General features: G+C 49.1%; 2 protein-coding genes across 5 annotated transcripts in view; one reads left to right on the forward strand and one right to left on the reverse strand.

Annotated features, from left to right (window-relative positions):
- LOC142254514 (uncharacterized) overlaps window positions 1-6881 on the reverse strand; it is a 161431-nt gene extending 154550 nt beyond the window's left edge. The window contains exons 1-2 of one of the 3 annotated variants that reach the window (XR_012727239.1): window positions 6643-6881; window positions 1365-6446 (exon numbers count right to left, since the gene is read on the reverse strand). Coding sequence is in view for 2 of the 3 variants with exons in the window: in XM_075325612.1 (XP_075181727.1) it covers window positions 1731-3560 (1830 nt within the window). In the remaining variant the exon portion in view is untranslated. Of the gene's footprint in view, window positions 1-1246; window positions 6447-6642 lie in introns of those variants that run through there. The other 2 variants (XM_075325612.1, XM_075325613.1) reach the window with 2 other exon arrangements.
- Window positions 6882-13217: 6336 nt separating this feature from the next.
- The window catches only part of HIPK3 (homeodomain interacting protein kinase 3), a 399904-nt gene continuing 398243 nt past the window's right edge, over window positions 13218-14878 (forward strand). For both annotated transcript variants that reach the window (XM_075325614.1, XM_075325615.1), the window contains exon 1: window positions 13218-13545. In XM_075325614.1, the coding sequence (XP_075181729.1) occupies window positions 13470-13545 (76 nt within the window). In that variant the 5' untranslated portion in view covers window positions 13218-13469. The remainder of the gene's footprint in view (window positions 13546-14878) is intronic.

Below are 14878 nucleotides of genomic sequence, written 5' to 3' on the forward strand. Positions count from 1 at the left end.
ATTCTAAGTCTGAACTGGGTGCAAAAACCTAAAAAAAACATCACTATGGGGAGATAAGGTATGCACACCAGTGACTATGTAAGGGGAATACATGAAATAGCAGAAACTGCTGTGTGAATACTGACTTGAACAATCCAATAGCTATATGTAAGAGTGAAAATGTGAAAAATGGAATCTGCATTACTGCCATGAACATATGAATCAAGAGAAATTTAGCTACTGAATTGATCAATGCAATAGAGCCCCAACACTACGCCAAAGTATTTTTGCACCCAGTTCAGACTTAGAATGGTGTTCCAAACGTTATTCCTTATTTGTTAGTAGTTTTTCGTTTGTGAACCCTCCCCAACCACACCTATTGCCAATCCATATCATACGCATAAATAGCCTGGGTCTCAGCTTCCCATACACGGTAAGTTTTTTAACTGCATGAGAGGACACACACAAGCTAGGGACCCCAACGTAGAGAAATACTTTGGCGTAGTGTTGGAGCTCTATTGCATTGATCAATTCAGTAGCTAAGTTTCTCTTGATTCATATGTTCATGGCAGTAATGCAGATTCCATTTTTCACATTTTCACTCTTACATATAGCTATTGGATTGTTCAAGTCAGTATTCACACAGCAGTTTCTGCTATTTCATGTATTCCCCTTACATAGTCACTGGTGTGCATACCTTATCTCCCCATAGTATTAAGAGGCCCGGCTGCACCCCGCATAATCAAAGTGCAAAAAAATACATATAAAATATATGAGGTATCAGTTTGTAAATTGGCCAATGTACGTAAGCCCATAATCCTCATCACGGATCCTCACGCTTGCGGGTCCCTACAATGATAAATATCAAAAATAGCAACAAGAAGAGGAGACAAAAACTCCCCCAAAAATGTACTATAAAATGCACTCACAGCAAAAAAGGGCAACCAGTCCAGTCAGCCCAGGCCAACACATTTAATGCACAAACAGGATGCAGACAAGCCTTTCAACATGATGGACACTTCACAGGTGCAAGGTAAATTGCACACTAGTGGCGCGCATATGGTGTTCTGGCACCCTCAATCTGTGCTTTGGAAGACGAGTTGACAGACAGCTTAACTCTTTCCCATCAATGCATTGACTCGGACGCTGGGGGTCCTTTATAACTTTTATTAATGAGATCAGTGTAAAACTACAATAAATAAATGAAAATACTAAGTATAACATAAAACATATCTGAGATACATAGCATTCCATTCGATACAGGACATGCAGGTTAAATGCACTACATGGCGAATACATATTAGCTATAATGTCTGGATAATACTTGCAGAACAGAGCAACTACATTATAATTTGATGAGCCTTAACCAGGGGATCATAACTCACCGACTGTGCTATGTAGAGGCACACATAAGGAGCAGAGATCTGGAGAGATATTCAGCATGCAGAATGTGTGTCCATGTAACTGAAATGGCTGCTGAAGAAGAAGGGGCAGAGCCTATGCAAGGTCTGATGGGTAACTACATAAGCCTTGGTAGGACAATTTTCATTGCACAGTAACCAGTGAAACATTAAACTAACTGCAGTAAGACAACATTGTCAACAGATGGCGCTGTTGGATATCACGACATCAGTATCAATGTCAATTACTAAATGTTATCTTATTACATGGCATAATAAAATAATTATATGCATTTCTATGAAGGCATGACACTCCGTCTGGCATCCGGGGAAATGCCACATAAACTTAAACTAGAGCAATAGAATAAGTTCAGATACAGGTCTAAGAAACAGCTTTCCACTTTGCCTGGGAATCTTGATTTCCACTTTCCTGACCTGTCCGTCTTGACTTGAGAAGACCTTGGTTACCAATCCTAGAGGCCACTCGTTCCTTTTAGACTGAGTGTTCTTCACTAGGACGACATTTCCAGGTTTCATGTTGGGTCTACTATCTTGCCATTTGTCTCTTGTCTGTAATGTAGAGAGATATTGTTTTCTCCACTTGGTCCAGAAAAGGTCTGCTAACATTTGAACTCTTTTCCATTGAGATTTGTACAAGTCTTTTGTAGTAAACTCTCCGGAAGTCGGCATACTCACATTAAACTTCTGGGTGAGGAGAGTTGAAGAGGTGAGCAGAGATAGGTCATCAGAGTCATTGGATATGGGAACCAGTGGTCTGGCGTTCATTATAGCTACTACTTCGGCCATGAAGGTTGTTAGAGTCTCATGAGCGAGCTTCGAAGGACCAAGTTGCAGAAAGATGGAATCGAGGATTCTGCGAGTGATGCCGATCATGCGCTCCCACACGCCTCCCATATGAGATGAGTGCGGTGGGTTAAAGGTCCACGTACAACCTAGTTCTGAAAGACGTCTTTCTACTTGGTTAATGTCCAGATTTGAGGGAATCTTTAGTTCACCACATGCTCCTACAAAGTTAGATCCTCTGTCAGAGCGTATATGCTTTACATGTCCTCTGAGAGAAATGAATCGTCTGAAGGCATTTATGAAGCTGGATGTGTCCATTGTATCAATGACTTCTATGTGTACGGCTCTAATACTCAAACATGTGAACAAGACGGCCCAGCGCTTGCTGTTTGCATGTTCTCCCCTAGTCTGACATGTGACAACTGTCCAGGGACCAAACACATCGAGGCCCACATTAGTAAAAGGAGGTTCGGTACTCAAACGGTCTGCTGGTAGGTCTGCCATTTTTTGGGATTGACATGAACCACGGAGTTTCCTGCAGACGATACATTTGAAGATGACTGTACTCACAAGTCGCTTAACTCCTGTTATCCAGAAACCCGCTTCCCGTAGGGCTCCTTCAGTTATAAAGCGTCCTTGATGTCTAACCTGTGCGTGATAATGCTCAACCAGCAGGGACGCAACATGGCCGTGAGGAACAATGATTGGAGTACACTCGTTATTTTCAAGCTTTGCATTTGAAATTCGTCCCCCGACTCTCAGCAGTCCTTGAGTATCTACAAACGGATCCAGTTTTTTAAGGGGACTATCTTTTGGGACACCTCTGTGGTTCCGGAGGGACTCTAGAGTCTGGGTATAGGCTTCGTGCTGTACACAACAGATGATTGCGTGTTTGGCTTGCGTGAGCTCTTCCACTGAGTAAGCTTTATGACAACGATGCCAGCCTTTGCATGGAGCTGGTCTTGATTGTCTGTTTTTAAAGGATGTAATGACATGGATGAGGCAAGTCAAGGCTCTGTAGGCCGATCTCCAGGTAGAGAATCTGAGGAAGCGGCGAGAATCAAGGTGCCTGTTGGTGATCGTTGTGCTAAGTGTGGAAACTTGATGCCGTATCTCTACATCTGATTCGGGTTCGAAGAGTTCATGAGTATGTGTCTCGTGAGCAGTGGGTACTGGTTCATACAGAAATGCAGGTCCGACAAGCCAGTTAGTGTCTTTGAGGCGTGGTGCTGCCGATACCGCTCTGGTCGCATAGTCTGCAGGATATTGGTCGGTTGGTATTTTAAATATTTTGTCCATGAAAGCAAAGAAATGTACCTCCATTTCTGGCTTCTTCGAGAAACTGGGCTTTAAGTAGGTAAGGCGCTTTAGTGCCATCTCTTTGTTGTTAGGAAGACGGGGTCTTTGTGGCTTGAATGGTAGTGGAGCCACCCTTCATCCTTGTGAAATCCTTGATCCATTATCTCCAGGAAGGTCTCATCTTCAATGGAATGGGCTAGTTTATAATCTTCTTTGGTCTTTTGAAAGACAGCGCACCCTAGATGATCTTTGTCTCCGTCGCACAATTCATCCATGGCGTATCTGTCTTTCCCACCATTTAAGTGTGTTGAATTGGGGAGATTCTCCTTCACTAGGAATTTGTTGGGGCAGGGTAGGAAAAAGGATGGACGGCCACTCTCCAATGTGTTCGTGTAGAGAGAGTGGACGTTGTTTGGCTTGTGAGCATTCCCGAGGCAGACGTCCCCTATAACTACCCATCCTAGATCTAGCTTCTGAGCGTAGGGCGAGTTATGAGGACCGTTTATCTGTTTCCTCACCTTGTGAACTCTGATGATGTCTCTCCCCAGCAAAAGGACCAACTTGGCTTGAGAATTAAGTGCAGGAATGAGATGCGCTATGTTTCTCAAATGGGGATGGTGTAGTGCTGCTTCTGGAGTGAGTATTTCCTCTCTATTGTTCGGGATGGCATTGCACTCGATTAATGTAGGAAGGGGTAAGGATGTCTTCCCATCTAGGGATTCTATTTGATAACCTGTTACCCTCCTGCCAGATTCTTCACTCACTCCTGTACATGTTTTCAGTGAGTAGGAGCAGCTAAGTCCCTTGATTCCAAAGATGTCAAAGAAAGCTGAGCTGGCGAGTGATCTATTACTCTGGTAGTCGAGTATAGCATAGAGTTTAACCGCTTTTTCTCTGTAGCCTATAGGGTAAACTGTAACCAGACAGATCTTTGAGCAGGATTTGTTAGTAAGACCTTCTCCACAAACTTGAGTGCACTGGGGTGACACTTCAGGAGGTGTACTGTCTGTCTCCTCCCCGCCATGCTCTGTAAGTCGATCTATGTTCGTGGGGTTCTGTGGGGCTGGCTCTGGGTGTAGAGCTGTGCTGTGCTCTTGACTGTTACACTCCGAACAAGTGATACTGGCTTTACAGTCTCTAGCTAAGTGAGATGTGGATGCACAACTTCTGTAACATATGTTGTTTTCTCTGAGGAAGATTCTACGGTCTTTAAGAGATTTTCCTCTAAAACTCCTGCACTGTTGCAGTGGGTGAGGCCTTTTGTGTAGGGGGCACTCTTTGTCTGGGTCAATTGTTAGTGACCCTTCAGGTTCTGTTGTACTGTGGGTCTTGCATGATGAATCTGTAGCGGACACATTAGTTTTGTGTACAGTGATAGGTAAGCCTCGAGGGTTGCGGACTGGAGCAGGCTTACCTGTTCGTGGGTTGACGGGATCTGCGGTGGAAAGGTCAAAGCTGGGATCATTCCTGATCTTGGCTTGCTGGCGCACAAAATCTACGAAGACATGGAATGGAGGAAACGGCACGTTGTGACGTTGTTTGTAATCTGAACCCCGGTTCAACCATTTCTCTTGCAGACTGTAAGGCAGCTTATTCACTATGGGTTTAATACCTCTGGCTGCATCTAGGGACGCGAGGCCTGGCAGGTCTCCTTCAAACTTGGCGACTTGGAGTTCTACCAAGAGGTCGCTCAATTCTCTTAGCATGTGAAAGCTCTTATTAGAGATCTTGGGAAAGTCCTCCAACCTTTTGAAGAGGGATTCTTCTATCCTCTCTGAAGAGCCATAGCACTCATCAAGTCTCTCCCATAACAGGCACAAACCTTTGCTCGGGTGGTTGATGCTGATATCCCTGATGCGTTTTGCATGTTCTACTGATTCGTTTCCTAGCTACTTGACCAAGAGATCGATCTCTTCATTGGCAGAGATGTCCAGGCCGGCCGTGGCGTTTCTGAAGGAAGCTCTCCACGCTCTGTAACTTTCAGGACGGTCGTTAAACTTTAAAGGACCTTTGGTGAGTAACTCACGGCGTGCGAAGAACTTGAGGAAATCTGGTAGCTCTTGATTTCTGAGAGGGTGGTCCTGATACATGTTGCTATGATGAGGTCCCAGTGAGTTATTGTTGCCATCAAATACGTTGTCACCATGATAGTCACCATCGGGGTCCTCCATTTTGGGACGGTTCACTGTGTAATAGGAATCTACAAACTTGGGTGCAGGTGACACTGATGGTGTTAGGTGGACGGAATTACCTTCATGCTTAACATGGGATGTTTGTTGAATGAAGGTTGATGGCTGAATGGCAGGATTAAGTCTCTCTCTTGGAGCTGAATGTAGACGGTCGTCTGATGCGGTATGCTTTAGCACGTAGTCTGAAGTGCGTTGTGAGATATCCCGATGACTGAGTTCGGGTCCTAGCCTTAACCTGAAACTTTTACTGTCGCTGTGTGCTGCTTCTTCTAAAGCCTGTACTTCAGCTTCTGCTGCTGCTGCTTCTGTGTCTACAGCAAGTTTTGCAAGGTCGGCTTCTAGACGTGCTTTTTCTGTCTTTAATTTCAACTCTTGTTCAGCGAAGGCAGCTTCTAGACGTGCTTTTTCTGTCTTTAATTTCAACTCTTGTTCAGCAAAGGCAGCTCTCACTTTGGCGGCTTCCGCCTTTGCCCTGGCGGTGGCAATTGCAGCGCTGCTCACAGACTTCCTTGAAGCTGACGAGCTTACATGGGAGCGTGTTACATAAACTTCAGATCCTCTATCTGACATGGTGTCTGTATGCGGCTTGACTGCTCTCTGATAGAAGTCGGCGTCTATGCTTCAACCCCGTTTATAGCAGTCGTTTTACTGTTCTGGCACCCTCAATCTGTGCTTTGGAAGACGAGTTGACAGACAGCTTAACTCTTTCCCATCAATGCATTGACTCGGACGCTGGGGGTCCTTTACAACTTTTATTAATGAGATCAGTGTAAAACTACAAGAAATAAATTAAAATACTAAGTATAACATAAAACATATCTGAGATACATAGCATTCCATTCGATACAGGACATGCAGGTTAAATGCACTACATGGCGAATACATATTAGCTATAATGTCTGGATAATACTTGCAGAACAGACCAACTACATTATAATTTGATGAGCCCTAACCAGGGGATCATAACTCACCGACTGTGCTATGTAGAGGCAAACATAAGGAGCAGAGATCTTGAGAGATATTCAGCATGCAGAATGTGTGTGTCCATGTAACTGAAATGGCTGCTGAAGAAGAAGAAGGGGCAGAGCTTATGCAAGGTCTGATGGGTAACTACATAAGCCTTGGTAGGACAATTTTAATTGCACAGTAACCAGTGAAACATTAAACTAACTGCAGTAAGACAACATTGTCAACAGATGGCGCTGTTGGATATCACGACATCAGTATCAATGTCAATTACTAAATGTTATCTTATTACATGGCATAATAAAATAATTATATGCATTTCTATGAAGGCATGACATATGGCACTGTTCACACTTGTATGCGCATGGTGTCCAGCCAGCAACCTATTACCACGCCCTAAGGCTATGTCCGCACGTTGCTTTTTACCTGCTTTTTACCTGCTTTTTTGCTGCTTTTTCAACTGCAGCGTTTAATGGCAAAATGGTTGTGTTCTGCTTTTCAAGCAAAGTCTATGGGAATTTGGGTTTCTTGTCCACACTATGCAGTTCAAACTGCAGCCTTTTTGTTGCAAAACTTTGGTCAAAAACTCTGCTTTGCAGTGCAAAACCCAAATGGCAAAAACAATTCACATGTCAATTGCTTTTGCCATTTGGGTTTTGAACTGCAAAGCTGAGTTTTTGACCAAAGTTCTGCAACAAAAAGGCTGCAGTTTGAACTGCAAAGTGCGGACAAGAAACCCAAATTCCCATAGACTTTGCTTGAAAAGCAGAACACAGCCATTGTGCCATTAAACGCTGCAGTTGAAAAAGCAGCAAAAAAGCAGGTAAAAAGCAACGTGCGGACATAGCCTTACTATTAGATTAGGCGGGATACTCGGACACTACTCACTGCAGCACGTAAGGGACAGAAATTCCACTATGCACGGCCGTATTAACAGGCCCGGCTGCACCCCGCATAATCAAAGTGCAAAAAAAAAAAAAAATTTGTAAAAAAGGGAGACTCCGCTTGGAGTCCCCTTGCGGTGTTTTGCATGATTTTAGAAGGGCGTGCCATGCCTATATCTGTGTCTCGTCCTCCTTTTCCTCGTCAAGCTGTTTTGTTTTTGCATGAGAATTTGTTCTTGTCACTTTCCCATGTGTTTGTGTTGTGTTGTGAGTTGTTTGTCACCTTTTGGACACCTTTGAGGGTGTTTTCTAGGTGTTTTTATGTGTTTGTGATTGCCTCCCATTGTTTCCTATGGGTTTGAGTGGTTCGCCGAACCGAACTAGAACCAGACCTCGGTTCGGCGAACCGAGCTCGAGCCGAACCGCGACTGGTTTGCTCATCTCTATTCCTGAGGTTCAAAATATTGCAACCTTTGAAAAGGAGTGGAAAATGCTAATGTGAACAATGCTTTATTCATAGATGCAATGTTCAAAAACTGTTGAGAAACTTGTAAATAAGAAGTAACTCGAGTAACTATGTAACTTAGGACATGCCCAATCAATATTAGACTTGATGGTCAGAATAACACTAACGTCCCAACACAAATAATGGTGTGATACCACCTCGTTCTGATACAATACCACCAACTGAAGTCTGGATAAGGACCACAGGTATGAGGCAAACACCAAAATTAAAATATATGATTTTTATTAAATAATTAAAAACAGTTTTGTTACGAACCGGCGCCGCCATAGCCGCAAGCAGCCTGCTGCGGTTCCTGTTGCGCCCAGGCGCCGGCTGCCGTTCTTGGCCGTGCCTCGGGTCGTCCAGTTGGCTGTTCCTTCCACCACGTCTAAGTGTGGAGAGGCGGCTAGTGCGCATGCGTGCGCCGATTTACCCCAGCCAGAGTCTAAGCCCGGTGTTTTGCCTAGTGAGCATGCTCAGCCTGTTTGTGTTATGTCTGAGACTAAGTCCTCAGTTCAGGCTACTGAGCATGCTCCCACAAATAACCCTAACAGCCTCTTTGCACAGGTACTTGGACTTCGTGCTGTGTCTAAGTTCTGGGATGTGCCTACTGAGCATGCTCAAACTGATAGTCTGCTTTCTAAGCCTGTGGCTCAGCCTACTGAGCATGCTCAGGCACTTAGTGCATCAGAGGCTAGGTCCGGTAAGGACCTCACTGAGCATGTCCGTGAGGTGGCAGGCCCTGATAGGGCAGAGGGTTTCAGGTGTCCTGATGACGTGGCAACTCTGGACTGGCTCGCAGAGGCCCGCCCCTATGATCTGGCACCTCAGTATTGGTCGTCAGACGATGACTGGTGAAGTGTTTGGGGCGTGGCTGCCATGAGGTCATCAATGACGTGGCGGTTCCGGATAGGTCGCATGTGACGTCACTGATGACATGGCACTCTGCTATTGGACCTTGGTGGTTCCACCCTGGGTTTGGGGCGGACCCAGGTTATAAAAGGGGCTGGAGACAACATGGAGGTGCGCAGTCTTCACTTTTGCTCAGTCAGAGCACACCTCCATGTTAGAGCCTCATTGCGGCATAAGCCTATGTTGGGAAGCGGTCGGTAGGGTTAGGCGAACGGTGCCTGTCACGCCAAGATTCGTGGCTCGGCACATCAGGGTCAGGCGCCGTGCTTCCCTCCTGCCGTTCCAGTCTTGCTATAGCAGCCCAGTGGCGTTAACTGGGCTGCAGCTGCTGTGCTTCCTGTCCGATTGTGCCCCCTACGCACACGGACAACGCACCTGCTGCACCACCTGTCTGATTGTGTCCCCTACGCACATGGACAACGCACCTGCTGCGCCACCTGTCCGATTGTGCTCCCTACGCACACGGACAACGCACCTGCTGCGCCACCTGTCCGGTTGTGCCCCCTACGCGCACGGACAGCGTACCCCAGGACCCCTGTGGAGTTAACAGGGTGTTCCTTATCCTCCTCGGCTTCCCGGTCAACGCTACTGGTGTACCCATCTGGCCTGACGTGTCCTACACACACGTGGCCAGTCGAGAGGTGGCCAGAAACGCTAATCGGAGGACCGCTCGGCCTGACGTGTCCTACACACGTGGCCGACAGGGCGCTTTCGTGGCAGTCTTCCGGTCAACGCTACCTGGTTACCACTTGGCCTGACGTGTTTCCTGCACACATGGTTGGTGTAGTGCTAGGTGCACCAAAACGCTAATCATGTTGTCGTCCGGTCTGACGTGTCCCAACACACGTGACCGGTTCCCAGAGTCCCTGGGTTATCTCAGAGCCATCCAGCTCTATAGTCTCCGCCTAACCCTCAGGTGCCAGCAGCTCCTTTGTCATCTAGAGCACGGTGGGCCCCGACTGGCGATTAGGATATATACCCCCTGGTCCTAATCTGCCGGTCCCCCCGTAACAAGTTTTTTAAAAAATGTGTGAAAATACAGGGACGATACTTCTCAAGTAGCACAAGTGGGGATTGACAACACCTCACAAAAAATTATATGTAGTTGTAAATAATTAATTACTTCAAATGGCAATACATGCACAAGGGTTACACTAATTGATGGAAAGTATAAAAATGAACAGTTATATGCAAAAAGATTAAAGTGCAGTGTGTGTAAACATTATACCAAGGTACAGCATAAAGCCAAAGAAGATGTAAGAGGTTATTTGTAAGTATCCAAAATTATATCACAATAATAAATACTGTTTTGCCTCGTTGATGAAGCCACCGCGAGACATGCGTCAGGCATAGGGGACACAGCACCTGGGGGCTCCTGCAATCCAGCCAAGCATTCAGGTAATTGATTTTTTACCAACATTGGTTTTCTTCCTATTACCATATATCCGGATATGCTTTAGAGATTCATCTACAAGCACTAAGATTTCTCTGCAGTTCCCCATCAGTATACTAACAGTACACTTTGTTACTTTTTTTGTTGATCTGTTGCTCTAGGCAAGAAGCAGTTCTTTTGTTAGACAGTTTCATAAATCTGCCTCCTTATTCATGGACAACGATTTCTGCGCCATGAATTACTGCAATGGACTCAATATCCATTCAAAGAGTTATAACTAATGATGTCACCGATGTAAACAACCGCTCATGGGTTGCCATGCGTCAGTGCCATCTTTGGGCTATGTATTACATGCTCTTTGTGTTGGCTGTATCTGCCCCGCGTCAGTGCCATCTTTGGTCTATGTATTACAGGCACAATGTCGGCTATGTCGGTCCCCGCGTCAGTGCCATCTTTGGGCTATGTATTACAGCCACAATGTCGGCTATGTCCGCCCCCGCGTCAGTGTCATCTTTGGGCTATGTATTACAGGCACAATGTCGGCTATGTCCGTCCCCGCGTCAGTGTCATCTTTGGTCTATGTATTACAGGCACAATGTCGGCTATGTCCGCCCCCGCGTCAGTGCCATCTTTGGTCTATGTATTACAGGCACAATGTCGGCTATGTCGGTCCCCGCGTCAGTGCCATCTTTGGGCTATGTATTACAGGCACAATGTCGGCTATGTCGGTCCCCGCGTCAGTGTCATCTTTGGGCTATGTATTACAGGCACAATGTCGGCTATGTCGGTCCCCGCGTCAGTGCCATCTTTGGTCTATGTATGACAGGCACAATGTCGGCTAGGTCCGCCCCCGCGTCAGTGCCATCTTTGGGCTATATATGACAGGCACAATGTCGGCTAGGTCTGCCCCGCGTCAGTGCCATCTTTGGGCTATGTATGACAGGCACAATGTCGGCTAGGTCCGCCCCCGCGTCAGTGCCATTTTTGGGCTATGTATGACAGGCACAATGTCGGCTAGGTCCGCCCCCGCGTCAGTGCCATCTTTGGGCTATGTATGACAGGCACAATGTCTGCTGGGTCTGCCCCGCGTCAGTGCCATCTTTGGGCTATGTATGACAGGCACAATGTCGGCTAGGTCCGCCCTGCGTCAGTGCCATCTTTGGGCTATGTATGACAGGCACAATGTCGGCTAGGTCTGCCCCGCGTCAGTGCCATCTTTGGGCTATGTATGACAGGCACAATGTCGGCTAGGTCCGCCCCGCGTCAGTGCCATCTTTGGGCTATGTATGACAGGCACAATGTCGGCTAGGTCCGCCCCCGCGTCAGTGCCATTTTTGGGGTATGTATGACAGGCACAATGTCAGTTGTGTCTGCCCCGCGTCAGTGCCATCTTTGGCCTATGTATTACAGGCACAATGTCGGCTAGGTCCGCCCCCGCGTCAGTGCCATTTTTGGGGTATGTATGACAGGCACAATGTCGGCTAGGTCCGCCCCCGCGTCAGTGCCATCTTTGGGCTATGTATGACAGGCACAATGTCGGCTAGGTCCGCCCCCGCGTCAGTGCCATCTTTGGGCTATATATGACAGGCACAATGTCGGCTAGGTCTGCCCCGCGTCAGTGCCATCTTTGGGCTATGTATGACAGGCACAATGTCGGCTAGGTCCGCCCCCGCGTCAGTGCCATCTTTGGGCTATGTATTACAGGCACAATGTCGGCTAGGTCCGTCCCCGCGTCAGTGCCATCTTTGGGCTATGTATGACAGGCACAATGTCGGCTGGGTCTGCCCCGCGTCAGTGCCATCTTTGGGCTATGTATGACAGGCACAATGTCGGCTAGGTCTGCCCCGCGTCAGTGCCATCTTTGGGCTATGTATGACAGGCACAATGTCGGCTAGGTCCGCCCCGCGTCAGTGCCATCTTTGGGCTATGTATGACAGGCACAATGTCGGCTGGGTCTGCCCCGCGTCAGTGACATCTTTGGGCTATGTATGACAGGCACAATGTCGGCTGGGTCTGCCCCGCGTCAGTGCCATCTTTGGGCTATGTATGACAGGCACAATGTCGGCTGGGTCTGCCCCGCGTCAGTGCCATCTTTGGGCTATGTATGACAGGCACAATGTCGGCTGGGTCTGCCCCGCGTCAGTGACATCTTTGGGCTATGTATGACAGGCACAATGTCGGCTGGGTGTGTGGCACTAGTTTTTCTCCTACAATAACTCAGTAATGTAAATGTGGTGATGAACAGAACAGTTTTTGCAGTTTCTCATTTAAATTATTCATGGTCCTCAGTTGAAAACCAAATCATGCTCCATATTTCTGTGCTATACAACATGGTTCCATATTCTCCCCCATAGGCACGGTGAGGAAAAATGTCATTTTAATCAAGTTGTTGGGTTCTGTAAGAATTCTCAGATTCTTCAGGTCTGTTGTCTCCTTTCTGGGAAAAATAAGAATTATACAGGAGTCCTTAGGGAGGATATTCACTGATATTTACATGACAGCTGCACCCCAAACGCTAAAAGGCGTTATTTTTTAACGTAATGGGGAAGACTTCTGAATGGTCAAAAACAGTCTTTGTTGCTCATAGCAACCAATCACTGTGCAATGCATCCTTCAATTTTGTAGTGTTCTGTGAAAATGAAAGCTGTGCTGTGATCGGTTGCTGTGGGCAACAAGCAGTTCTTTTGTTAGACAGTTTCATAAATCTGCCTCATTATTTATGAACAACGATTTCTGCGCCATGAATTACTGCAATGGACTCAATATCCATTGAAAGAGTTAAAATCAATGACGTCACCGATGTAAACAACCGCTCATGGGTTGCCATGGCGACCTTCTGCGTTGTGGACGCCAGGTGGCGTTGGTTTCGTCGGATGTGCTCGGTAATCGGCTGTTGCTGCCTGTTTCCCTCAGGCTGCCCAAGCGACATGTTAGGAGGGGAGCGGGCGGCGGCGGCTGTGTGTGCGCGGCGGGACCGAGCGATACGAGGAGCCCGCGCTTACAGGACTAGTATGGGCGGCTACTGAGGAGAGAGAAGCCACAACACGGGCCCTCGGTGCCGCCGCGGGCTGCTGAGAAGGACATTGACGGAGCTCAGGGCCGGGACAAGATGGCAGAAGCGGCCGCAGCGAGCTGAGCATGCAGAGGGGCCCCGCTCACTGCCTGACATGTCCGGCACAGCCCTGCACGCTGCACCTCCTCCTGCTCTATGAAGGTAAGGGCAACGGGGCGCCGCCATACGGCGACTAAAATGGAAGGGGGCCGTTGGCACCGGGAATGTGGAGACTAAAGGGAAGGGGGCCGGGGACACCGGGAGTGTGGAGACTAAAGGGAAGGGGGCCGGGGACACCGGGAGTGTGGAGGCTAAAGGGAAGGGGGCCGGGGACACCGGGAGTGTGGAGACTAAAGGGAAGGGGGCCGGGGACACCGGGAGTGTGGAGGCTAAAGGGAAGGGGGCCGGGGACACCGGGAGTGTGGAGGCTAAAGGGAAGGGGGCCGGGGACACCGGGAGTGTGGAGACTAAAGGGAAGGGGGCCGGGAACACCGGGAGTGTGGAGGCTAAAGGGAAGGGGGCCGGGGACACCGGGAGTGTGGAGGCTAAAGGGAAGGGGGCCGGGGACACCGGGAGTGTGGAGGCTAAAGGGGAGGGGGCCGGGGACACCGGGAGTGTGGAGGCTAAAGGGAAGGGGGCCGGGGACACCGGGAGTGTGGAGACTAAAGGGAAGGGGGCCGGGAACACCGGGAGTGTGGAGGCTAAAGGGAAGGGGGCCGGGGACACCGGGAGTGTGGAGGCTAAAGGGAAGGGGGCCGGGGACACCGGGAGTGTGGAGGCTAAAGGGGAGGGGGCCGGGGACACCGGGAGTGTGGAGGCTAAAGGGAAGGGGGCCGGGGACACCGGGAGTGTGGAGACTAAAGGGAAGGGGGCCGGGAACACCGGGAGTGTGGAGGCTAAAGGGAAGGGGGCCGGGGACACCGGGAGTGTGGAGGCTAAAGGGAAGGGGGCCGGGGACACCGGGAGTGTGGAGGCTAAAGGGAAGGGGGCCGGGGACACCGGGAGTGTGGAGGCTAAAGGGAAGGGGGCCGGGGACACCGGGAGTGTGGAGACTAAAGGGAAGGGGGCCGGGGACACCGGGAGTGTGGAGACTAAAGGGAAGGGGGCCGGGGACACCGGGAGTGTGGAGACTAAAGGGGAGGGGGGCCGGGGACACCGGGAGTGTGGAGACTTAAGGGGAGGGGGCCGGGGACACCGGGAGTGTGGAGACTAAAGGGGAGGGGGCCGGGGACACCGGGAGTGTGGAGGCTAAAGGGAAGGGGGCCGGGGACACCGGGAGTGTGGAGGCTAAAGGGAAGGGGGCCGGGGACACCGGGAGTGTGGAGGCTAAAGGGAAGGGGGCCGGGGACACCGGGAGTGTGGAGGCTAAAGGGAAGGGGGCCGGGGACACCGGGAGTGTGGAGACTAAAGGGAAGGGGGCCGGGGACACTGGGAGTGCGGAGACTGAAGGGGAATGGGTCGGGGAGTGTTAAGACTAAAGGGAACGGGAGACGAA

Source organism: Anomaloglossus baeobatrachus, chromosome 10, assembly GCF_048569485.1.
Source record: "Anomaloglossus baeobatrachus isolate aAnoBae1 chromosome 10, aAnoBae1.hap1, whole genome shotgun sequence".
Taxonomy (NCBI): domain Eukaryota; kingdom Metazoa; phylum Chordata; class Amphibia; order Anura; family Aromobatidae; genus Anomaloglossus; species Anomaloglossus baeobatrachus.